The sequence below is a fragment of the Aplidium turbinatum genome, chromosome 3 (genome assembly GCF_918807975.1).
Source record: "Aplidium turbinatum chromosome 3, kaAplTurb1.1, whole genome shotgun sequence".
Taxonomy (NCBI): domain Eukaryota; kingdom Metazoa; phylum Chordata; class Ascidiacea; order Aplousobranchia; family Polyclinidae; genus Aplidium; species Aplidium turbinatum.
In genome coordinates this window covers 13,801,993-13,828,327 of record NC_137474.1, presented here as the reverse complement: position 1 = coordinate 13,828,327, position 26,335 = coordinate 13,801,993, and the positions used below count along the sequence as shown (strand labels likewise).

Here is a 26,335-nt window from a genome sequence, read left to right as displayed (position 1 = left end):
TGTGGAAAAATAGCCACTTCCTAAAAATTTCATGGAAACAAACGATCACTAACGATAAAGTGCTCCCCAAATTCAATTTAAGCAAACTTCTCATACAAATAGTCAAAAGTGGAAAATTGAAGTATTTCGGACACACATTAAGTTAAAACTCGTTACAAAGATCATTAATAGAAGGGAAGATAAACGATAAAAGAAATAAAGGCAGACCAAGAATGATTTGGACAACAAACATCACAAAATGGACAAAATTAACTTATGAAAGCACAGTACGCACAGTCGCACAGTAGGGTAGGTCGATTTTCACACAAAGTAGTCGGATTGTCGCATAAATCGGTATTTTGGTGAGGCTTGCCATATTAAATAAAGTGTTAAAATTACAATGTGATGGTGTGCTCCTAACCACTTACCCCAGGTGGTATGGAAAAATACAATTTTCTACTTCACGGTAAATCGTATTCAATAGGTAGGCTACAGTGAAAACAAAACACAATTGAAATTTAATGAGTTAAAACCACACCTGGATGTTAAACTAAAAAACACAGTCCTTTTTTGATTCAAATATAGACCGCTGCTTCCTTGCATCTAAGACAGAATGAATCATACATAGAGTTCCTTTCCGACAGTTTTGAGGCTGACCTCAGCGACTACACGAATCATTCTTTCAACAGCTTGAGTCTGTGGTGTGAATGACGATTTTACTAGGACTGACTTTATTGCATCCCAAAGTTGATCCTCACTCTTAGGTGCTAATAATGGTGGTTCAATAACGTCAATCTGTGTCCAGTCGATCATATCAATATAATCCATTGCATTAAGATTAAGTTGATCAGAATGGCAGGTCCATTGTGATGAAACATGGCATATAGCAAGTTTTTGGGGTGAGCTGCATAGCAATTTTGCTTGATCGATTCGTTGATGACAGACTGCACTTCTACTGGCTCAAGTCCACGACTGAGTTGTATCATAAGGAAAAGTACTGCTGGAGTATCGCTGATTTCTGTGGCCATCTTAGTGGCAAACCATACAGGCCCATATACAGTTACTCTTACCCCTATCATCATCTAACCAACCTGACATCATTGTTTTATGTGGCCGCTAAGGTTTGACATCGATTTCAACGACCATGGAATATTACATAATAAGAACGATTTTATATCTTACATGCAAAAATAAATAAACTGATCGCTTAAAACAGCTCTTTTTGCTGTTTTGTCTCGTGAGCTTTGCATATTACTCAACAAGTGTATAAAAAGAGCAACACAGTTGGCTACCGGTAAATGTGAATTGGAATACTGTAGTTGCAAACCACTATCAATGGCAATAAAAAACAGCGGAATGGCCCGTTTCAGTGAGTCCGATTCGGTGAGTCTGATTCGGTGAGTCCGATCCCTTAACGGGGGATTTTTTCAATTTTTTTTTTAAATTATCGAGTACCGTAGCCTAATTATCATTGCCGTTTTAGGGTTAGGGTTAGAGGTTAGGAACTCACCGAATCGGACTCACCGAATAGTAGCAGACCCAAAAAACAGACCAGTTAAATAGGCACACTATTCACGGTTGAGGTTTTTTGCTTTGAGATCAATTCATGAAAATCAGCACATGTCCTCCAACTTCTGCTGTGTGCTACATTAAATCGAAAAAAATTTGTTCTGTAAAATTGTTTTAATACTAGCCTACCAAAGTCAAGACAAGTTCTTTTGCAGTTGGCTTACCATATATGACATGTCCAGTCCTCATTCATCATCATTAAGTTCCTTTTTCTCGTCCAGGGTTTGTTCGTTCATATGAAGCAGAAAGTTTGTGGTTAGCCGAATGGAAGAACTTGGAGCCAACTTTTCGTCAGATCGTGAAGTGTGCGGAGGGCCGGAGGCCTGTTTTTCTATTGGGAAGGGAATAGATCGGACACCCAAAGATGATGTGGTTGGCTGTTTTCTCCGTTGCACTGCACTGACACACAGCAGAGTCCCTCATGCCCCAGCATGTCAAGCAAGCATTGAAGCGGTCAGCTCCCGTTCTTAATCGGTTCAATTCGTCCAGGGTTCGAGGCAATGAAGCGCCAAGTTTTTTTGTTGTGAGATTTTTCCATTGCAGTTGTGTAATCACGTCCTGACCAGTCTTTCATTTCATTAGTCCAAGTTCTTGGTGATCTGCTCCCAGTCCAGTAAGCGCAATAAGTTCACAGCAAACTTTAACCTATGTGTTGTTGAAATTGTTGGAAAAAACTAACAATTCCGCTACTGCTTTTAAGTTTGACCTCAGAAAAACCATTAGAACATGGTGTAAGCTCTCATCGAAGTAGAAGGGGATGCAAAGTCAAAATATGCAAAATCTTGTCCCATGTATAGGTCAACCCTTGCTTTTTGAGGCAAAATTCTTGCAGGGTTGATCGGTTTAAACCGGGGCAGTTTAAGCCGCCTGGTTTAAACCAGGCAGTTTTGACCTCCTATTGCTGGTCAAAACTGGTCAAAACCCCTTGAGTGTATGAATCAAGTTGCTTTTCAATTGAATTAAAAGTATTACCCTCCATGTTATTAGTAATGATGTTCAACTATATTTTGTTTTGATCAACAATAACCTAAAGGCTGGATTTGGAACAAAAAATATTCAACTTCTTTGTTTGTTTTTGATATTTCAATCAGTTGGTTATTTTAATTATTGAGAAAATTCAAATTCTAAAAATAAGTTTCTGATGAACCAAAAAATGCTTGGTAGAACGATGAACAATTTGCACAGCCAACTGAAGTATAAGAATTTATTCCAACAATTTGTTTTTATGAAAAACATTTGCCATCAAATTTTATCCAGTTAAAATAAAACAATGCGAATGCATATTCTAAGATGCTTTAAAAATTAAAGACAGGATAGTTTATGATTCGTTCTTTGAAGCAAAGTACACATCAAGCCAAGAAAGGATTATCGGAAAAGGAACAAGTTGTGATGCCTTATGCCTATCTACTTTATGCAAGTTAGAACACCTCAATTGAACAATTGGAATTAACAAGTCTCTCCAGTATATTCAAATGCTTCATTCACCAGTCAATTTCATCTTTTCCTTCTCCCTCACCTTCTCCCTCCTCCCTCACGTTTTCAGTGATTTTCTGGCGAACACGATCAAGCAACTCATTACGGGGTTTTGACCAGTCAGGTCAGGGTTTTGACTGGTTTAAACCTAGTTTTGACCGGTTAAAACCAGGTTTAAACCGCTTAGATCAACCCTGAGATCAACCCTGAATTCTTGACCCATTTTTTAAATAAAATTATATAATATGGTATTCCAAGTTTATACCCTTACTAAGGCATTTCTATTTGTGCTTTCAATATGTTATATTTTGCACAGAACTGTCATGTTTTTTGTTGCAATTTTGTGTTAGTTTCAGTTTAGTTACTCTGTACCGGTAGTACATAAAGAACATTTTAGCATATATATATCTGTATTTTAAGTGATTGAGTTGTTACTGTGATAGACTGAATCTTGGAAAAAGCAACATAACCCAAAGTAAGGGTTATTTTGCAAAACCATGGCAAGTTTAAGGCCGACTATGGATAGCACTGCAAGCATTCCTTATTCATCACGGCAATTAATTGATGATATACCACCTATTATAAGAGAAAAGTTGTGTACACAAATTGATTATACTATTCACAAAAATGAAGGATATTGGCAAAAATTAAGTGAGTATCATGGAAACTAGGCTACTGCTATGGATGGACATCTGTAAATTTTGTTTTAATTGCAATGTTTTAATTTTTTGTAACAGTATAAACTAATTTATTGGGAAGTCACTTTGTCATGTAACTATAGAACACACAGACTGCCAAGTGCCGATAGACTGCTATCACTGGTTGGTATTTAGAAAACATGCACTTCTAAAAAACATTTCTAACTCCTTAAGTGACAAACCCATGTATAAATGGCTGTGTGTTTTAGTATTACCCAAACAGACATAAAGTGGTCCAGTGGTCCTGTTTTGTCATCAAAATGTTACTGTTGATAACAGAGGAAATGTACTGTGCTTGGTTTTATTACTTGTGTAATGTGTACTAGAACATATATTCAGATAAATTTAATCCATAGGCTATCTTCTAATTTGTTTTTTTCTCTTGTATATATGTATTTGTTATGAAATATATCATGTAAGGTGGAAAAGCACTGCTGTGCTTGCAACACCATTATTATTATATCGTTGTGTAAGTTTCTTGAACTTAAAAGAGATAAATATTCTTTGACCTTGGTGGAGGATTTATTTACCTTATCACTCATCAAACACACTCTAGCTCAGTGTTTTTCAACCACTGTGCCACGGCACACTAGTGTGCCGTGTGAGATCGTCAGGTGTGCCATGTGAAATTATCCAATTTCACCTAATTGGTCTAAAAAAAATTTTTGAAAACAAATTAATTATTATCTGCAAATAATATACCATTGTCGAGTGTACAACTATATGAATCATATAGTAAGGCAAACCGGGGCGTGTTGTCCCAAGGGGCGTGTTGTCACAGCAATTTTTTTGTACTTGCACTTACTGCTTCGAGTCTATATTTGTAGCACGTGCTTCGTTAAGAGTCATCTTCATTTTGAGGTTAGCAAAGTCAAGAAAAGACAGCAGGTTTACCTTAAATTAAATTATTATCAAAAATTTGGTCATCGATGTAAATTTCACTAACTTTTCAAAATTGTGTGACGCTTTCGTAAGAGCAGTCTGACCGCAAGTATGAAATCAATTTTATAGCTTATTATGTTAGGTGTTTAGCTGACACTTTAGAAGTTAATAGCGTGCCTTTTCTAGCCGCCATTAAAACTTTTGTCTGACTGCGTATGTCGGGGCGAGTTGTCACAGCTGTGATGATGGTCACAGCTTACGAGAAGTAGAAGCAAAATTTGGCATAAACTACCAAACCCTTGGTCGATATGTGAAAGCAAGGAAACAAGACCCAAAGCAGTTGTTGAATTACTTTCAACTTGTTTACTGTATAAATGTGTAAATTCCACGTAATAAAATTTGATTTTGTAAGGCCAACCGGGGCGTGCTGTCACAGGTTTGGGGTTTTTTGATTTGTGCTTTTGCTATATACAATGTAAGTGATTTGGTTATATCATTCGTACACTGTTCAATTACACTTCCCTTTGCCACTAGTTATACTTTTTAATCGCAAAAGGATTTCAAGAAAATCAAATTTTTGTAAAAAAAAAAATTGTGACAACACGCCTCATGCTTTGTGACAACACGCCCCGTGCTGGGGCGTGTTGTCACAATTTTTTTTTTACAAAATGTTGATTTTCTTGAAATCCTTTTGCGGTTAAAAAGTTTAACTAGTGGCAAAAGGAAGTGTAAGTGGACAGTGTACAAATGATATAACCAAATCACTTGCATTGTATATAGCAAAAGCACAAATCGAAAAACCCCAAACCTGTGACAACACGCCCCGGTTTTCCTGGTGCACGGTCGATTGGTCGACAGACATTTGGTCGACAGGACAATTGGTCGACAAGACAGTTGGTCGACAGGACGTTAGGTCAACGACGATTCATTTTAGGGTTAGGGTTAGAGTTAGAGTTAGGTTAGGGTTAAGGTTAGTTAACCAACCCTAACCCTAAAATGAATCGTTCTGTCGACGTAACGTCCTGTCGACCAACTGTCTTGTCGACCAATTGTCTGTCGACCAATTGTCCTGTCGACCAACTGACCGGGTACCGTTTTCCTTGTATGATACGTGCTGCAGTAGTGACTGATAGCGTAATCGTGTAAAACTCTTACATAACACAAGTGCTAGATGACAGCAGGTTGCAAATTGCATTGTAGGCTACGTTGAGACAAGAGAATTAGTGAGGCATGAAAGTGACAGCTGGCGGAAGGGTTGCCAATTTGGCTTTTTTGAAGCCAGATTTTGGAAATCTGGCTGTTTTTAACTCCTTAGGCTTTTTTTATTAAATAAAAAAAGCCAGAGAAATCTGGCTTTTTCACACTGAGTGAGTAAAATACACTGAGATTGACATTTTGTAGGGATGTAACTCTTCATATTTCTCAGTGTAGAACAGTGAAATCTTTCCCAAATTTAACACCGGTCGAAAATCAAAATCACAACAGCTTCGCGTTTGTCTTCTGCAATTTCTGCCCGAATATCAACTTTGTGATTATCCAAACAGGCCCAGATATTGCACTGACAAAAACTAAAAGTAACTGAATTGTTGTTGTGTTGTTTATTTTATTGTATCATTATAAAATTTCGTTTAGTGTTTCGTCAGATTATTTTAATGCATAACGTGTCCGTGGCTCAAAAAAGGTTGAAAAACACTGCTCTAGCTTAGCGACTTTGTAACATTGTTGCTGTGATTATTTTTGTGGGAAAGTAAAGTATTAGAATGTTGTCAATACTGCTCAGAGTGTTAACATCATGAGAATCTAGTCAAATTGTAATTAAGTGACTGACCAGCACTCAAAAGATTGTCAATTCAACACCTATCAACAACATGTTTCATTTTGGCTTTGTCATCATAAGATACTTCATAACAATTAAACCTTCACTATATCAATAATGGTTTATTTGCCAAGAGCATGTACAATTGTACATGTTTGAAGTATGCAAGTTATATAAACACAGCAAAAGTTGCACAACCTTTCCATACTGACAGAAAGATAAGACAACCACAGGGTCAACTTTCTCATCCATTACATCAAAAGTCTTCACAACCCAGGTACAAGCCTGGCATGGTACTTGATGAGAATGAAACCGATTTTAATGTAGACTTTACTTAAAGTATGTACTGTTGTTTAGTTGAACGACTTGGTTTTGATGAAACTCACAGCAAGAAATTTAAGCTTTCATTTGAGATGCACGGAAGTCCCACAGACAACCTCCTGCGTGATTGTTCTTACAAGATGTTACGGATTCGGCATCTTTATCAAATCCTTACAGAAATTGGATTAGTTCACTTGGCAGAAGCCTATCTCAAAGATTTCGGTAAGTCTTTCATAGTGGTGGCATGCTTATTTGCTTAATGTATCAGCTTTGACGAAAAAGGTGAAATTATTGATGCTGTTATGACAGAAACCTGATGTCAGGCATCCAGATCAGATAATCAATCAGTTCTTCTGTGCTGACGGTCCTTTCTTTTGGTTATTTTGTGTATATATGTCTGTTCTGTTTGTAAACTTGTATTTAAAAGCATGTAAAAAATGTCTCCTCGCAATGTTTTATTTTAAGTCGTCGTCGTTGTCGTGTGAGCGTCTGGGGCTGAGGGTCTATCCTTTTACCACCCCAGATTCACGATTTTCCCGGACTACACTGTAAGGCTACTAGAGAGTAGCCAGTCTTTGGTTTCATCATCCATGACACGCAGACCTTCCACTCCATTAGGTGGCTTGAAGATGGAGCAGTCATTGATGATGTGGTCTGCGGTCTGTTCCTCGGCACCACATTCACAGGAGGAAGAGGCCATTCCCCATTGGTGCATGGTTGAGCGGAAAAGCCCGACGCCCGTATGGAGACGGTTGAGGCGCACCCGTGCCTGTCTTGGTAGTGTTAGACTGATGGAGCGTGTGTAGGCGTCGGGGATGAACAAATAGAGTCTGGTGGCGCTTGACTTCCATTCAGAACTCCATTTATGGTCTGCCCAAGCAGCCGCAGAGATGTCTTGTACATCAGCTTCGTTGATAAGAAGTTGAGCGGCTGGCACGAATGGGTGTCTTGATTTCAGTCGACGGGGGTGCTCGTTTGGGAGAGCAGAGATCTTGTGGTGGAGAAGGTGGTTAGGCTCCAGTGCCCGTCGACCGAGGGACAGAGTGGCTTCTTTGCGACGAAGCTCAGCGGGTTGGATGCCAGTGAGAATGGGGAGATTGTCTGGTGGTGTGGGACGCAGGCATCCGGTCACTGTGCGCAGGGCACTGTTTATGGCAGTGTCGATGTTATGGCAGTGAGCACTGCGGCACCAAACAGGTGCACAGTAGCCTACTCTGCTGAAGAGTAGACATTTAGACAAGGGCTAAGGGCAAGGCTGCTATACGCAAAGTGTCAGCCCTCGCCCCCCAGCTAGAGCCTGCCAGGCACTTGAGTAGCGCAGCGCGGGATGTGAGTTTTTTGCGCAGTGACACCAAATGGTGGCGGTATTTGAGCGATCTGTCCAGTGTCACCCCAAGATATCTTGGTTCAGGGCAGAAGGACAGGGATTTTCCGCTGTTCTGGACGTGTAGCTCACGATCAGCTTCCCGATTATGGAGGTGGAAAGCTGCTGCCACAGTTTTGGTTTCGCTGAGTTTCAGTTGCCAGTTCTGGAGATAGGCTGAGAGAGTTTTCATGTCCTGGCTCAAGGTGTCTTCTAGATTTTCCCACGACTTTGTGGAGTGGAGAATTGCCAGGTCGTCCGCATAAGCATATTTTGCAGAGATCGTAGTTGGCAGGTCGTGGGTGTAGATGTTGAAAAAAAGTGGAGCCAGGACCGATCCCTGTGGGACGCCGTTTTTCAGGCGTCTAAGTCTGCTTTGCCGTGAGCTACCGGTGGTGAGGGTGAAGCTTCGATTCCTGACAAGTTCCATAATCATATGAACCATATGTCGGTCAGGAAGCAGGCGAAGCAGCTTGCAAGTAAGGCCGCGATGCCATACGGCAGGCCTGGCCAACTCGCGGCTCGCGAGCCGCATGCGGCTCTTTGCCCGGTATTATGCGGCTCTTTTGTTCATATTGTATTTGTGTTTTTTAGAAATTAGCAACAAGAAAACATAGAGACTTAGCTTTATTACCGAAAAATGCCCAAGAAAACATGATCTTATCCTTTTGCTATGCCACCAGACAGCACCATTTTACAGGAATATTTATATACCCACATTTTTGTTAAAAATGCTCTCGGAATGCACCAAATTCAAAGTAATTTTTTCAAAAATTTCTGGAGGAGGCCCCTCAGACCCCCCGCCACTGGGTGTCGCCTTTGGCAAAGACGCCGTCGGGCTTTGCCCACCGGCCGTCAAAACCCCCCCCTTTCTAAATTCTGGGTCTGCTACTATTCGGTGAGTCCGATTCGGTGAGTCCGATTCGGTTAGTCCGATTCGGTTAGTCCGATTCGGTGAGTCCGATTCGGTGAGTTCCTAACCTCTAAACCCTAACCCTAACTCCTAATTCCTAACCCTAAAACGGCAATGATAATTAGGCTACGGTACCCGATAATTTAAAAGAAAATATTGAAAAAATTACCGAATAGGAATCGGACTCACCGAATCAGACTCACCGAATCGGACTCACCGAAACGGGTCATTCCGCTAAATTCTTGGCTACACCACTGCCAATGTGTATGATGTGGCTCTTTGCGGTTAACACAGTAAGAAATGAGCCTCCTAGTCTCTGACTGGTTGGCCACCCCTGCCATACGGTGTCATAGGCAGCTGTGAGATCTAGAAAGACAGCGCCGGCCTTCTTTTTTCCCTCAAAGCAATCCTCGATGTCTTGGGTTACGAGTGTGACCTGATCTACGGTGGATTTTCCGTGCCGAAACCCAGCTTGCTCTTTTGGAAGGAGCGGGTCGATGATTGGGTTGACGCGTGCGTACAGCAGTCTTTCGAGGATCTTGAAAGGAACACAAAGGAGGGATATCGGACGATAACTCCTTGGGTCCTCTGGTGGCTTGTGAGGCTTAGGGATTGCAACTACTAAAGCTCTTCTCCAGATTTTTGGGATTGTGAGATGGTGCAGGCAGGAAGAGAGGAATCTACGTAACCAGGACTTTAGGGCATGGCCAGCATGGAGCACAAGCTCAGGGCAGATCTTATCCGGCCCTGGAGATTTGTGTGGTTTCACTAGGCGGAGGGTGGTGGCGAATTCCTCTGGAGTGAAGTCTCCAGAGATTGCTTCCTCTTGTGGTGTTTCCACTCGCCAAAGGGCAGATACTTCCTTGGCAACAAGGCGGGATGCCCTGCGGTCCTTTGTCTTGTAGACCCCGTTCTGCACTAGCTGGGAAGCGATGGCATTAGCAGAAACGGGGCACTGACGAGGGGAGTTTGCTGAGCGCCCAGTGAGGTTGTTGATGATGCTCCATGCTTTGCGGCTTGAGTGTGAGAAGTCGATGGTTTGGACAGCTTCGTTCCATCGCTCAAGCTTCTTTGTGTCCAGCCGCTCAAGTAGTCTGGTGGCGGTGGTGTTAGAAGCAGCACCACTTGTGGCGCTTAGGTAGGAGCGATAGAGAGCTTCACACTCAGAGTCCCAGCATGGTGTATGTATAGCTGGTTCGATGGCCACGTGGTATTGTGGCCTTTGCCGCAGTTATTATGGCATTGCAGAAGTCCTGGTATGCCCCGTCTGCGTTGCATGTTTCAGGTGATGGCAACTTTGCAGCACACTCATTGGTCAGGAGGCTGTATTGATTCCAATCGGCTTTTTTGAAGTTCCATCGCTTCACCGGTGAACTCGGGACAGGAGCCACAAGTTTTGGGGCGATGATGAGGGACGGCCGGTGTTGGGACCGCGGAACTTCTCAAGCACACGTCTGTCTGGAAGAGAGCTGTCGACACTCGCGAAGGCCAAGTCAGGGTTTGTCCCTGTTCCCCAGCGGCCGGAGTGGAAACTGGCTGGTTCCTTTGGGTTGAATAGGAGGGCAAGATGGTTTGTAGAGGCCCAGTCAGCCAGCAGTTCTCCGTCGCTGCTTGTGTTGTTGTAGCCCCAGTCGATGTGCTGGCAGTTGAAATCGCCAGCGTAGAGACTGGGGGAGGGGAACGTTGGAAGGGATGGTGGCAACATTCGCGAGGGTGGGGGCTTGTAGATGTTAACGATGTTGTAGTCTGAGATACAAATGCACAGTTGCACACCCACCCAATCTCAGCATCAATTGGAGATTGGTCGACAAAGGTCCACTTCAGGCTCTCATGCACAAGCGTGGCAATGCCGTGCTTCCTGCTTAAGGTAGACCCGGCTAGCGTGTAGTTGGGAATAGCTAGCCTATCTGCAGAGGTGCAGTGGGTCTCTTGGAGGAGGATGACGAGTGCCCGGTTGGTATGGGCAAGCTGCTCCACAACTTTGATCTTGCTTGTTGTGTAGCCTTCTATGTTGAGCTGCAGAATGGTGGGGCGTCTGAACTTGTCCATTGCCCCTTGCAGCTGTGCCGTCCGGGTGGAGGCTCTTGGTTGACAAGTTTCGTTTGGCATCTGCTTGGGTGCAGATGTTACTCACAGGATGGGGCACGAGGAGCCACTTGTCGTCCATCCCATATTTATTTTAAGTGAGTTCACCTTTAAAACAACCAGGTGTATTTCTGCCTGATATACGGGTGAAGCTGCATCATTGTCGTTACTAAAAACTATTTCGAGTTATGAAAAAGTATGCTAAGAATAAGTTTATACACATTTGAATATTTCTCAATGTAAAATTTTTGTAGTAGAAAGTACCGGTAACTCATTCATAAGAACATGGTGGTTGTTGGTTTGGTTTTTGGTTTGGTTTTATTTATTTTCATGCTGAAACATATATTCCAAACCTAAAGCCTTTACGGTATTTTATGCTTGTGCTAGATACTGAAGAATCCCTCCCATCTTATCATGTACCTAACAACAACTTCGAATCTTACACATGGCTCAGGTAATACAGCATAGCCTATGCAATATGCATATATATAATCGGGATATGTATAGGCTATTATATAGAATAGAATTGAAAATAGTTTGTAGAGTCATTGAAATAACTTTTTTTATTGAAACAAAAATCTTTGCAAAAGCTGCAATTTGAAACGAAATCAAGACAATAAATTTTCATGGTAGTTTGAACGACTCTTAAGTGGCTCCGCTGTGCAACTGTGCATGCATTTACTTTGGATGAAGCATAAACCACTTTTTTACGTGCAAAGAAGATTTTTGATTGTGAGGACTTTTTTGCAACACTACTGACCACTGTATTAAAATCGAAATGTGTTAAGTACCGTACTGCAATTGTATGCCAATACTTTGCTCATAGTGTACCTGGCTTCAGTGCATTTGTAGTTTGTCAGAAAACGTTTTAAATCAAATTTTACGTCATTTACAGTGGTCTATATGTCTACAGTTTGAGATACATTTTGTGTGTAGACATTCCTCTCTAGACATGAAGTATAAATGTAGGGCGTTACTTAAGTTCATGTTGACATTTAAAGATGGCCACAAGGTTGAAAGCTTAAACAACTCACTTGTTGGACGATTATTTGAGCCGTTGTTATGTTTATTTATGCTTTATTGCAGGCAGGGATTTTCTTCATACGATGGCTCAGTGGACAGAAGTAATGTTCAAAACTCGAAAGGTAGGAACTAGGAATGATGTTTTTTATGTTTGTTATTTTGTAAAAGTTCCCACCTAATTCATCAAAATGGGAATTTCCTCCGAGCTTAAACTAGTTGGCATGGTTGCGAAACACATGGCCGAATGAAATAGAAGTGGCATTGACAACGAAATGCACAAATGTCCAAATAGTTTTGCTTTTCATTGCGTATCTGGTGGTGCATACCCAGAGAACAAATCACGCCTACAGACGTTGAATCAATGTAAAGAACGACTGATTTGTTGTCTGGTTAGTTTCTGGCTCAATAACGAAAAGTTTCGGACGTAGTTCAGTATATACTTTTGAAAATTGGCTTCTGCTGAAAAAGTTTAACCATTTCTTCCACATTGTATCCACGCATGTGAGATTAAACTTGTGTCTAATAATGATGATGGCAATAATTAGTCTGATAGTTAAATTAATTATTACTGTAAGTGAACCGCAGTCATGAATAAATAAATATCTTCACCAAAGCGCTTTTTACATTGATTCCACGTTTTCAGTCGTTGAGTCAATGTCAAAAAGACTGAGTTGATGACTGGGTGAGCTTGTAAAAAAAATTACAGCATTTGAAGGATGTCCACTGCTCTATGACCTCAGGGAATATAACCTCTAATTCGGTTATGAAACAAACACAAACCTGAATAACTTGAATCGTTTATCGTTTCTATAGTCGTAGTAGTCCAGTTTTAATCGTTCCCGTTACCGACGGTGGCCAAATCTACCTCCACGTACCGCCATTGCCCTAGACAGCAGATCAGTCCCTTTTCACATTGATTCAACGTTATATAAAAACATTGCAGTATAACATGTTAGCAGCATGAGGACTGCCGGATCTTTATCTCCAGTCGTGTCGGCGTACTACCTATTTTCACACTGATTGATGCGTCACAGGCCCGTCATGGCGCGGAATCGACACCATACACTTTTCTCATGACGTCATAAAGGCAGGAACGAACAATTTTAGTCCGAACATGGAACTTGGTGCTGGTGCTTTTGGAAAAGTTTACAAAGTTATGCTGAACAACACGCTATTCGCTTGCAAAGTTCTCAAAATAGTGAGTTGCTGCTCGTTTGTTGTTTTTGTCACCAGATGATTGCCAGTGACAGTGTTTTGCACCTGTCGTGATAACTAGTCCAAGGTCGCAGTAAATTTTGTGTGCTGATTAATCTCAAAAGAATGTTTTGTTGTAAATGACAGAAAGGTTATGTTTTCATACGTTTACTGGACGTTACGTCAGCACAATAAATAAATCATGACTTCACATTTCCATGTGTTCGCGTGTTGATACTCAGACGTATCTTGCTGAAATACGCACCATCATTAAAGAAATGGTAGTGCCTGTCGACAGCAAATTAGTCCATCAAAACGTCTCAAGGAACGACGTTTTAAGATGTTTTTTTAACGTCTTCAGACGTTATGTCAGCAAGATATGATGTGTATGAGGATTTGTGACATTATTTATATATATATAATTTCAATAGCTTCATAAACAATTTTCAACAAGCTAATTCTTTTTATTTTATCTCCAAATAAAACTGTTTCGAAACCAACTATATTAGATTGACGTTTGCAGAACGTTATCCTCTACCAAGAATTTGCAATAATGACTTTTTAACCTCGCCAGTTAAAATTGGATTTTTTTACATTGAAAAAGGTCTACGGTGTTGAATTAGTGTAAAAACAATGCTGAAGTGTAGAAGGCAAGTGACAATATTTTGTCTTGATATTTCTTGAAAAAACACGTTGCCCAAAAGCCACGAAGTATCCTTGCACCTGAACGCGATTTAAAAAGAAGTAGTCTACTGAATTGAACTCCCACTTGTTTCGTGAATTACACAATCTCATTTTTTTAAATAATTCTGCCGATCTAAAAATCCAAAGTGGGTTTTGTGACATGTTTGAGCTTTTTCCTTGGAATTCCCGATTGTGTTAAATTCGGCCCGACAGAGAGAATCTTATCCGCAATCACAGAGCTTGTGTTGTTTGAGAAAGTACTAGTCAGGAAATCATGTCGATGGTATGAGTTCGAATTTCACCGCTGCCACCACGTTAACAAAAGGTTTATTCTGAGCATGTCACTGTACACTGTACATACAGTGTACAAGGTGCAGGTAAAAAGTGGCCAGTGCAATACAAAAATAAAACATGGCGTTCATCAATTATGACGTCAATATAGTTCGCGTCTGATGCTTTAGGTTCAGCTGTCAACAACTCTTTACATTGATTTAACGTCTGCTGACTGACCATGTGAAAAAGGACAGGTTTGCTGGCTGGTGTGCACACTGCACATGTAAGGTTGTGAAGTGATTTGTTTCAACTTGTCGACATGCGTAGGACAAGGACAATCAACTGACGACTTCATTGATCGAAAAGCATCGTCAGCACGAAGATCTTCGTAACGAGCTCAATTACCTGGCAGAATACCGCCATCCGAATGTGATAGATCTCTATGGCTGGTCGCTAGACGGCCCTGATCCTTGCTTGATATATGCTTACATGAAAAACGGCTCTTTGCAAGACCGACTGCAGTGTTTGGTATGTGGCAATAGCCTACTACTGTTGTTAGTTGATTTGTCACGGCTTCGTCACAACATATCAATCAATTTGTGTTTTGCTACGTCACATTGATGGCATTTCGCAATTGCTGTTGCCGGAGCCTCTCGGTCACGTTATTTCATTGTAAGAAATCAACGCCGAAGATGTTTCTTCCATTGAACGTGTCACCACAAGGTTAATTGATCGACACGACTTGTGCGAATGCGTCATTGCTTCCTTACGTTTGTTCACCACTTTTCAAGGTGGTTTAAGTGGAAGGTATCAATCCCAGACAGCAATATCCGTCATATTTACATTTTGTTCAACATCTACAGACGTTAAATCAATGTAAAAATGACGGATTTTGCTGTCTTGAGATAAGTTACTGTACAAAAAAATCATCAACAGTTGCTTGATTGTAGTAAATTTTGCATGTTTCTTGCGAATATTTTCATAACCATTTTGTCACAATCGCGAGATTTAAAAATTCTTATTAGAAGTCTACTTGACGTTGAAGAGTCTTGAAATCGTCGGTTTATTTTGAATTGTTTTGTTCAGAACGGGTCTCCTCCCATGGACTGGGAAGTCCGCATTAAAGTTTCATGCGGGGCAGCAAGAGGACTGCAATTCCTTCACACAACGAAATCAAAGGCGCTCATACATGGAGACATAAAAACGTGAGTTTAACAACAACTATCTGATTGGATATGTGCCAATGTTGGTTCAGCAGTCAGCACATTTTATTATGGCTGCGTTACAGCTTTTTTCTCGTATATGCTCTGTTCAAGCTACTATTTAGCCAGTTCGTTTTGTGACTTCCTGCAAATATCCCCCTGGTACCTTGTCGTGTACGGTAGGCAACGTGTGATTTACTCTAGCAAGTGTTATCGTGACGTGCTGCAAAAACGATACAGGTCCAAACCTCATCGGCTTCTTTTCTCACGTGTGGCACTTGAGGGCGGGTCTGCTACTATTCGGCGAGTCCGATTCGACGAGTCCGATTCGACTAGTCCGATTCGGCGAGTTCCCTATTCGGCGAGAGCCCTTTTCGGCGAGTGCCCTATTCGGCGAGTTTTTGAAATTTTTGAAAGGAAATTATCGGGTACGTAGCCTAATTATAATTGCCGTTTTTACATCGTTTTAACGTCGCTAAACGCTGAAATCGTGCAGAAAGGAATAAAAAGAAAATGTTTGAACTATTAAATTAAAATTCGTCATGTCAGTTCAGTTGTTTTTATTTCTGACCATCATATGAAAAACAATACACGTCAACCTAGCAAAGGTAGAAGCGACAAAACGCGAACGTTAAAACGTGCTTGAATTCGCCATGTCAGTTCAGTTGTTTCTCTTTCTGATCATGATATCAAAAACAATACACGTCAACATAGCAAAGGTGTAGAAAAGGGTAAAAGCGACAAAACACGAACGTTAAAACGTGCTTGTGACCGAAGTAAGTTATTCAGTTGAAAGAAATTAGGCACGGTCGCAACACTTTCAGAAAAAATTAAGATATGAAGGAAAAATAAAACAAAGAAAATGTTACAAAAAAAAAAGAAAGATCATGTTTATGTCTATAACTAAGTTAGTACTTTTGAATAGTTAAAATGATTAGTTTGGACCAACAAATGTGTGGCCTACAGCTTGGATTGCAAGGAAATTATCGGGTACCGTAGCCTAGTTATCCCAACCAGCAAAAAATTGTTCCAAGAACACAGTTCATTTTTACATTGTAGTAACAGAATGAAAAGGCTAAACAAATGTGTGGCCTATCGTGTTAACGTCGCTAAACGTTGAAATCGTGTAGAAAAGGGAGCTTTTGCTGACTAGGATACTTTGAAACTGAGAAACATTCACAGAAGCCCTACGATTTGTTCCAAGAACCCATTTAGCATAACATTTCATTTGTACGTTGAATCAACGTCTGAATACATTATCTTAAAAATGCAACGAATCGTAGGGCTTCTGTGAATGTTTCTCAGTTTCAAAGTATCCTAGTCAGCAAAAGCACCCTTTTCTACACGATTTCAACGTTTAGCGACGTTAAAACGATAGGCCACACATTTGGTTAGCCTTTTCATTCTGTTACTACAATGTAAAAATGAACTGTTAGGCTAACTGGATTCTTGGAACAAATTTTTGCTGGTCGGGATAACTAGGCTACGGTAGCCTACCCGATAATTTCCTTTCAATCTAAGCTGTAGGAGTGTAGGTCACACATTTGTTGATCCAAACTAATCATTTTAACCATAGGCGCCTAAGCCGTGGGGGCCAGGCCCCCACGCACATTTCCGCGTGGGAGCAACTTTTTATGCTGTATTGATACATAAAACAATAGATGAACTAGCGATAAGCAGCAGGAAAACATTTTTAAATGCAAACCGCAACAGCTTCGCAGTAAATAATCACTAGAACGAGTAGCGATGCTACAATCCCACTCCAGGCAAAAAAATTTGTCATTTTTACGTTGATTTAACGTCTGCAGACGTTGAATCAATGTAAAAATGACTAATTTTGCTGCCTGTGACATAGCAAAAATCTACCATTTTGCGTCGATTCAATGTCATCAGATGTTGAATGCACCCAAAAACAACATAATTTGCTACGTAGACGCATCGTGCGTTTAACTTAATGCGCTTGCAAACAGCCTCGCTGTCGCTTTGAAAAGTTGAAACCTCTGCAGAGAATTGTCGCGGCAGTGAATCGGTTGCTGTGAAAATGAACTTGAAGTCTCGGCCTGAGGTTACCACTAACCAACGTAACAAGGGCTGGTACAAACCGCACTGCCCACAGTCGCACAAGCGGCATAATCAACACAACAACGGCCTCGCGCAAACTGCATGGCGCACACACGTCCGTTGCCATAGAAACCCGATCAAAGGCGGGGAATATGCGCATCTTTTGTTTCATCTGCAACACGAAAACGGGCGTATTACAGCGAATTGAAACTTGAAAGCTGGTCAGCCATAAGTTGCGATATTGTAGTGAAAACTGAAAAGGGAGCAATGTCAAGTCAAAAACTTAATCAAACGTCTCTCTGTAACTATTTTTCAAGGGCTGTTTACGGATGTCAGCAACTTTTAAATTTATTAAAGGTGACGTGCTGTTGAATTGCTGTAAACATGAATGATTTTGCTTTCAACAGGTATATTTTCAAGCATATGATCAAGTTAGTATTTTCATTCCATTTACAGTATACCTTTTAGTAAACCTTTTCGTCTCTTGTTTCATGCTAATAAATCTAGTTTGTTGCTAAACTTTATGTTGCGCTTAGCTTAAAGAGTCGCAGTCCATCAACCGCTAGCCAACGCAGACGCATAAGCATGTGTTTTGGTCGAGCTTTGTTTATAATAATTAACGGTAGGTCGAACGTAGCGATAACTCCGAGTGTGGCAATAAAAGCAATCCTAGTGTGGCGACATAATTACGTCATCCATCTGCGTGACATTTCGCTGAATTTACGTTGCTGCTGATGAAACACGCTTTCGCCCCCACGGCCAAAAAAATAGTTAGGCGCCTATGATTTTAACTATTCAAAAGTACCGTAGTACTAACTTATAGACATATATAAACATTATATTTTTTGTAACATTTTCTTTGTTTTATTTTTCCTTCATATCTTAATTTTTCTGAAGGTGATGCAACCTTGCCAAATTTCTTTCAACTCAATAACTTACTTCGGTCACAAGCACGTTTTAACGTTCGCGTTTTGTCGCTTTTACCTTTTTCTACGCCTTTGCTATGTTGAGGTGAATTGTTTTTGATATCATGATCAGAAAGATAAACAACTGAACTGACATGACGAATTCAAGCACGTTTTAACGTTCGCGTTTTGTCGCTTCTACCTTTGCTATGTTGACGTGTATTGTTTTTGATATGAAGGTCAAAAATAAAAATAACTGAACTAACATGACGAATTTTAATTTAATAGTTCAAACATTTTATTTTTATTCCTTTCTGCACGATTTCAACGTTTAGCGACGTTAAAACGATGTAAAAACGGCAATTGCAATTAGGCTACGGTACCCGATAATTTCCTTTTAAAAATTTCAAAAACTCGCCGAATAGGGCACTCGCCGAAAAAGGCTCTCGCCGAATAGGGAACTCGCCGAATCGGACTAGTCGAATCGGACTCGCCGAATCGGACTCGCCGAAACGGGCCATTGGGCTGTTTAATTCCACCAGTTACTGCCAAATTACTGTACCCTACCAATTTTTAGACAGTCTATGGACTGCACTACCCGGTTGTTTCAATACAGTTTACCAACCGGAAATAAATTTAAAAACTGGCTAAAAGACAACGAGCTTCAAGTGTGAAAACGTTAAACGACTCTACTATGTGAGTTGCGGAAAAACTAAGCAAATTCTCTGCCAAGCTCTATCATTAATTACTTCTAAAGTAGCGTTTTCATCTGCTCGGTAAGGTGGCAGAGTATCATGTTCATCGGACCTTTCTCGGATACGTCATTTTTAATTTCTTTTTTTTTTTTGCTACGCCAAGGCCATCTTTGTTAATTGCTTCACATCCTATGTAGCTTCGGACGATTAACATTATCTATTGTGGCCTTTGTTTTGGTTTTCTATGGATATCAAATTTTGTAAGTCCGGAAGTCGCTGCAGTTAGATGGGATTTTGTTTCGTTTGCGAATGAAACTTATGCGTTTGGGATTTTGTATTTCAAAGTATGGGAAATTTTGTTTAATCATGAAAGTGTCATTTCCTAAGAACCTTTTTTGTTTGATGTTAGATGAATGATTGTGTCAATATTTGTGAAGATGAAAAATCTCCAACGAAACTTTATTCCCCGCCCTTTCCCGGTCGTTTAAAACTCAATAACCATAAAGTAATCCTAATTTCCCTATCATAAAGAAAATCGTCATTTTATTCAGCAAGCAATTTTGCTTTTTCAAATTAAGTTTTTTCTCTATCTAAAAATTTACTTTTCAAAGCTATCATACCCCCTCACCTCTTGTTGGAGACTACTTTGGGAATTTTTGTCTAACTTGGCCCGTTAGTTGCTGATAACAAATTTTATAATTCTATTGTGTTCAAAGAAAGTCTTTTTTTTCCTCCACAGAGCAAACATTCTGCTCGACAACAGCTTCACAGCAAAACTCGGCGACTTTGGGTTGGCGAGGGAGATGCCCCACAATGCCACCACTGGAAGCTACATAAAGCTGGGGAATGAACACACACCCGGAACTTTGGGTTACCTGGCCAACGAATACATTAAAACGAAAAAGCTTTCCGTAGAGGTATGCGTTATGCAAGTTTGTACACCAAAAATCTTTTAAGGAGGCATATCGCGAATTCGCAATACTGGAAGTATAAAGTTAGTCATGTTTTCTAGCAAAGCATTGTTGCTTTTTTATTGTCGTTTGTTGAGATTTATATAAATCATGCAGTGCTTTTGAATTTTTTTTAATTACGCTATTTCACTGAGAAAAGCAAACCAGTGTTTCATTTTACCACTGCCTGTAAAAAAAATTAAAATTATTTGATGTTCGACCGGTTGCTTTTTTTTAGTTCCCGGTAGACGTTGAATCAATATAAAAGAACGGATGCTGCGAACTGGGTTAAAACTTCCTGATGAAATCATAAAACTTTCCAACTGGAGTATTTTCACACGAAATATTTACTATGTACATAATATGTATGGGTTATGTACATAAGGTTGTCTTGCAGGTTGACACGTACGCCTTTGGTGTCGTGTTGCTGGAACTATACACAGGCAGGAGAGCGTATGACAGACAAAAGGAAAACCCCTTGTTGGTAAGCCTTGGGAAGTACAAACTTACGATAACAACGTTTGTGTATATTTTTAAACACAATCATTGAAAGTTTTACTCAAAGTTTATACTTTAGTTGACCCCATTAGGATATTTTTAGTAAATTTTACGAACGTTATTAGATACCAAAGTTTACAATTACCTTTGGCAGCGTTCTAACTTTACTCTGGTAGCAAGATTTATTAAAATATACTGTGTAATTGTATGGTATGCGATTTACTGCATATAACAATGCCTCATTTTAGAAAAGTTTCAAAAGAATGTTGGATTAAATTTAATGCACCTTTCGTTCGTTTTCAAATGCCGGTGATCTAATAATAATTAATCAATCACTCACAGTATTACCGCGTACCTTCATTGATTGCACTTATCAATTCTACCAGTTTTAAAATCGCAGCGACGTTTCACTATATCTTTCGAGATGACAAAAGTTGTCATTTTTACATTGTTTTCACGTCGCTAAGCGTTAGAGCAATAGAAAAAAGTTCAACATTTGCGTAACACTCGTGCAACACAGCTGGAGATCGTGCCGACGATCATGGGACGCCTAGTTTAGCTAATCCAACCTTTTTTGTTGCTTCAGCGTCTGCAAACTTTAAGTTAATGCAAAATACCAAATTTTATCACAGCTGAGATGTATCGCAGATATCAGCAGCTTGCAACTGAATCATTGACGTAGCATCACTGCACGTAAAACTTACGTGAAATAAAGCCTTATTCACGCCCTCATAGCAAACAAGGTTTTCCGACATATTGCTACATAATTTCAATCTGGTTTCGATGAGGTATTCAATGATTTCTAAAATCTTTTCAATAACACCATGAAATAAGAAGCACTGCTTTCTTGTGAAGGCATGCTCACCCAGACAACAAAATCCATCATTGTTTATGTTGAATCAATGTAAAAATGACGGATTTTGCTGTCTGGTGGCTTGCACCTTTACCAAACAAGATTACAGACTGCGTACATGATTCGTACAGGCGCGAAATACGTGCGAGTCACACCCGCAATTTTTTCTAAAGGTGCCACACTCCCTCTCAATAGTGTGCCACGTTGTGTGTTTAGAGTTTATTGTACGCTTTTTGTGTTGAACACACACAAACGCCACCATGCTTTGTGCTTTTTATCTATTGCATTTTTTGATAACATCTAACCTTTTTTAACTACATTATGACGTCACTGCTTTCACGCGTCCGTAAAGTTTCCGAACGTAATGCCTTCGGCTGTGTGAGCTTGTGTTGCAAAGAGAATTGCGTTTTGAGTTTCACCAACAAAATTAACTAAAAAGTAGCCTGCGTGCCGAGAGTGATTGTCCTACGTTTAAAATTACCTTACGTCAGTTCGACTTCTACCCATAACACTTGTCTTTGACATGGCACATGACCTCATGCTTGAAAGTTGACAAAAAGATTGACTTCTTTGCTTTTCCGGCTACTTGATCTATATCGACTGCTAGATATTAACCTAGATAAGACAAGACAAAAGCTAGATCATCCTCTTTCCCCTTGACAACGTATTGTGCTGTTTGTTGATAAAAAGAGCTTCCGACAAGGTGTCGTTATGATAAGCATCATTTTGCCAAACTCTTCTTGATTGTGAATCGATTTTTCCTTATCGCGCAGAGAGACTACATGGACGACGTTGCTAATGATGTTGATAAAATTGGAGAGGAAAAGTCGAAAGCCAAGCTGTACCATCTTCAAGACCCACGTGTGAGTATTTGGTTGCTTCCCTGTCAGTAAAAGTAGCTATTGTTAAATCGTTTCAATGTCTGCAAACGCTCTGTCATTGTAAAAAAAAACTGCTTGGCTGGCTGGTGAGTAGTGAGTGTGTCAAGCTTTTGTGCAAAACAATTTTTTTTTTTTCTAAACTCAATCTCGGCGGTTCTGCATACCTTCAGAAGCACCGACGCAGGCCCGGTTGCCGAAGTTGATGGTGTTGACGACCCAACAAGCAAAAGATTGTTTTACTTTGTGGGAGTGTACTGAGCTTTTGTGCAGGTTGATTGATTGTGAGAATCTCTATTCTCGTGACACAAAAGTTTTGCTAGTTTAATCTTGGCAGTTTTACGTACTTGTGGAGTTTTTCTATCAATGAGGCATGCCCTGTCACCGAGATTGAAAGTGTTAAGTTTTATAAGTGTAATCTCAGATTTGCTGAAGATTCCCTATTTTCGCAATATTCAGCCTGGCTTATAAACTCTTTTAGGCTGTTTTTATGTGTAAATTGTCTTGTTACTTGAATGATTACTTTTACTACGTCTTTTCATTTTTGCAACTACAACATTTTCTTGCTGCCAACCACACACTTAATGACGTTGGTAAATAGTGTTGCCCATGTCTTTCAGATTCCGAAGCTCAGCGAGGGCCCCGCTTTCAAGTTCGTACATCTTGCCCTCGCATGTTGCCACCAGAAGAGAAAGGAACGACCGAAAATGTTGCAAACTCTCACAGAGTTAAACGAGATCGAAACAACGGTGGCTATGGCGAACGGCAAAGAGCCAGAAGAAAGCATTCAAATGCCAAATGGTAACTGCTGCACTATCACTGAAGCTATTACGCTTTGTCTTGAGAATGTGAAGTTGAGTTACTGTTTATCAACTGGCCCTAATTTTTATAACAATTGTGTATCTCAGTCTATGTAGTGAATGTTTTTGCCTATTGCCTTTATTTCTGTACGCTGATAGTGTGAGTTAAGTGCTCGGCTCTGAATCGGCAAATGTCAGTTTAAAACTAGCCTATTTCTGACCATGAACGCTAAAAAAACACAAAAAACTGCCAGAGTGTAGTGGTTAACGCAAAATGTTATTCTCCAATCCCAGAGGTTTTGTGAATTCTTTTCTATTCAGACAACAAAGGCGCGACGAACACGTTAGATCGGTTCAACCGGCAAAAGTATCCATCCGAGGTGTCCAACTCGAGCAGGATGCCTGTCGAGTCTGTGGACCCGCATTCGTTCGGGGGGGATGAAGTAAGTTGCTAGAAAGATTGGTAGTAGCCACTTCTGTCTCTAAGCAATGTCTTCTTTTGATCATAATTGAACCTAACCATGTGTTTTTTTAGGGATTTTTTCCCAGTTAGTGCAGTCCATAACCCAGACAGCAAATCAGTCGATTTTCATGCCTTGGTGATTTGCTGTCTGAGAAGAAACACCGCCTTACTGTATTTGCCATGTTATAAAAATATATAGGTTGAATGTACGGATTCTTTATCGTTTTTATTTCTGTTAACCCTTGAATGTGTTGATGACTTTACTCCAGTACTTGAGGTTCCTGGGTGGTTTTCGGCAATTTGAATTCCATTTCAAAGTATATATAATGTTTTTGCTTCTTTTGTTCTATCGAAGGTCACATTTATCAGAATCCACCTTATTTAGAGTAATCTGACTTTTTTACGAATCAATACAAAAAGGGCGATTTACTTAGCTAGATAGGTTTAACCCATGACAACCTATATGCACTGCAGTATGCACATTGCACAAGCCTTGCCAACGTGCAAGCTTCAAATTTGGCTGGAGAACAATCTGCTGCGCATGATAGCACTTAGAATCGTTAGTAGAAGTTGATAGTTTTTGTGTGATGTTGGTCTACTTTTGTGTTACTGCTACTAGCATGCAAATATTAAACCGGATTTTGGTTCTTGCGCTGGAAATCCGCAGAGCATCTGGCCATACCGCAAAATGGAAAGATTTATATTTTTTCAGAATGAAACCAGGAGATTTGCAGCGATTACACTTTAGAAATTTGGTTTTTCGTAACCATCATTTCAAAGAGAACAAGAGTATAGAGTTCAAAATCAAAACTACATAGATCTCCAGTCATTATTGCAGGCTCGCATCTTGACAAGGCGTGTGCTTAGATCGCTATAGTTTAATTCTTTTTGGAACCACCTGTTCAATAAAGTGTTCGTATGTATCCTTTTGATTACACAACGTGAAATGATTATATTTTGTTTCACGCAGCTACCAGGTAAAAACGGCCACAATGTTAAAAGACCTGAAAAGCCTCCAGCTTCAAATTTAGAAGCAAAGTTTGGCAAGATGAAATTTTCTTCCAGCGATGAGTCGGACAGCCAAGGACCTTCTGCCGGGGACCGGATGCACAATTTATCTCCAGACCAAATGCCCCCTGTGTTCCCACTGCCGGTACGTAACCCAGGCCAATATGGCTTTTTTCCAAGTCCCCACTTGAGCCCTTTTACGGTCGCACCGGGAATGCCCCTTCGTCCACCCCAACGTATTTCCCCTTCGCCTTGCAAACCTGTCTACCCAAGAGATTACGTGAATGGTAGAACTCCTCCACTGAGAACACATGATCCACATCCTTACGATCATAACCTCTATGCTGCCGGCCCGTTCAGTTGTCCCGCCAATAGAGAAGTCAAAAATCCGTACAACTTGGACTTAAGCAAAGTCCCACGTCCTCCCTGTGCCTGCAATTCGTGCCAGCAGAATCAGACGCCGACCCACTGGCATGGCCAAGCCGACTGTTCCCCCGGTACCTTCACCAGCGGCGACTACAAGGGGCCGGCTTCGTTCAGTAAAGGAGCTCATCTGGATGGAGACGATATATCGCCGTGCCAGCCAGGACCTTCAAACATCCACCGTGAATCCACTGATTTGAGGGAGTCGCTGATAGACAGTGCATCACAAACTCCCTTGACTCCTCCGAGCTCCTTTCATTTTCACCCTTCTAATTCCATGATGAGCGAATCGACTGCCCCGCTGAGCATTAACCCGGTCAAAGAGTCCATGATGGACAAACTAAAAGACGGACAGACATACACCCAAATTTTCCAGGATGTTAAGAGAATACCCACTGAAGGATCATCAGATGACACCTTTTCAAAATAAGTTTTGTGCAAAGCGCGAGATCAAACACCAAAGTGAATAAACTGGCTCATGGTGCAAAAATACGCTTCGAACGTAGGTTAAACTTTGAGTCTAGTTTCTGGACTGTGGCTTGTTATTTTTTAAGTTGATCAAGTGTTTCAACCAAAGCTTTCAGTACATTTCACAAATGAAGTACGGGAATTGTTAAGCTTGGCTGATTTGACCTGTGAAATGGGTGCCAATCAGATGAGATGGCAAACTGTTTGAAGTAAAACTGAAACTGGTGCAGTATTTTTCTGTGTATTGGCATGCGAAAACAAGGGCATTGGACTTGCAGGTATAAAGCCGAGTACGAAACGAAGTGTTATCATATCTCAGAGATGAAAACATAAAATGAGAAGCATTTGTCAGTTACATTTCACATAAAGAAAACCAAAGGATGAAGGAAAGTTTTAAGATTTTCATGTGGCCCAATAGAAACGATACAAAGTGAAAGAAATTCAAATACCTGTCAAAATTCAAAACTACTAAGTTTGTAAGTTCCATCCAGATATCCTGTTGAGATCCACTACAGGATAATGTTGTTTTGCGTCGTTTTTATTTTTGACAGTTCCATCTTGCAAAACTTTGGTCTTGAATGCTGCCAGCGTGCAATCATTTTCGTTCTAGAGTTCCCGCTATTCATTCAAAATTGTTGGCAAAACAAGTTTTATTGGCCAATATACGTAATCGTGAGATAAGTGTTTTTTAAAAATCTAGTTCTGTCTCCATGCTCGCTGCCGCTTCACGGCTCGGCTGACAGCAAAATTGACAAATGTACCATCGATTTAACGTTTGCTGACTTTGAATCAATGTAAAAATGACTGATTTGTCTGGTCAAGTCGGCACTTCCTTGCTTTTGCAGCAAGAAAAATTGA

The 26,335-nt window shown here is 40.4% G+C and overlaps 1 protein-coding gene across 1 annotated transcript; it reads left to right on the top strand.

The window, feature by feature from the left end:
* The first annotated feature begins 3,518 nt into the window (after positions 1-3,518).
* On the top strand, positions 3,519-26,335 carry LOC145766565 (pelle-like serine/threonine-protein kinase pik-1). Its single transcript, XM_082578283.1, has 13 exons — positions 3,519-3,672; positions 6,775-6,960; positions 11,487-11,553; positions 12,186-12,244; positions 13,157-13,320; positions 14,601-14,801; positions 15,360-15,478; positions 19,876-20,053; positions 20,484-20,570; positions 22,211-22,300; positions 22,936-23,116; positions 23,437-23,558; positions 24,549-26,335. Exons 1-13 carry the CDS (start codon positions 3,519-3,521, stop codon positions 25,437-25,439), a joined length of 2,499 nt encoding a protein of 832 aa, XP_082434409.1. The 3' UTR covers positions 25,440-26,335.

Excerpts from the sequence above, each read along its gene's own strand:
- LOC145766565 (XM_082578283.1), top strand. The coding sequence starts at position 3,519 with ATGGCAAGTTTAAGGCCGACTATGGATAGCACTGCAAGCATTCCTTAT. Across the intron at positions 11,554-12,185 it reads GAATCTTACACATGGCTCAG|GCAGGGATTTTCTTCATACG; the intron begins GTAATACAGCAT and ends GCTTTATTGCAG. Across the intron at positions 20,054-20,483 it reads CGAAAAAGCTTTCCGTAGAG|GTTGACACGTACGCCTTTGG; the intron begins GTATGCGTTATG and ends GTTGTCTTGCAG.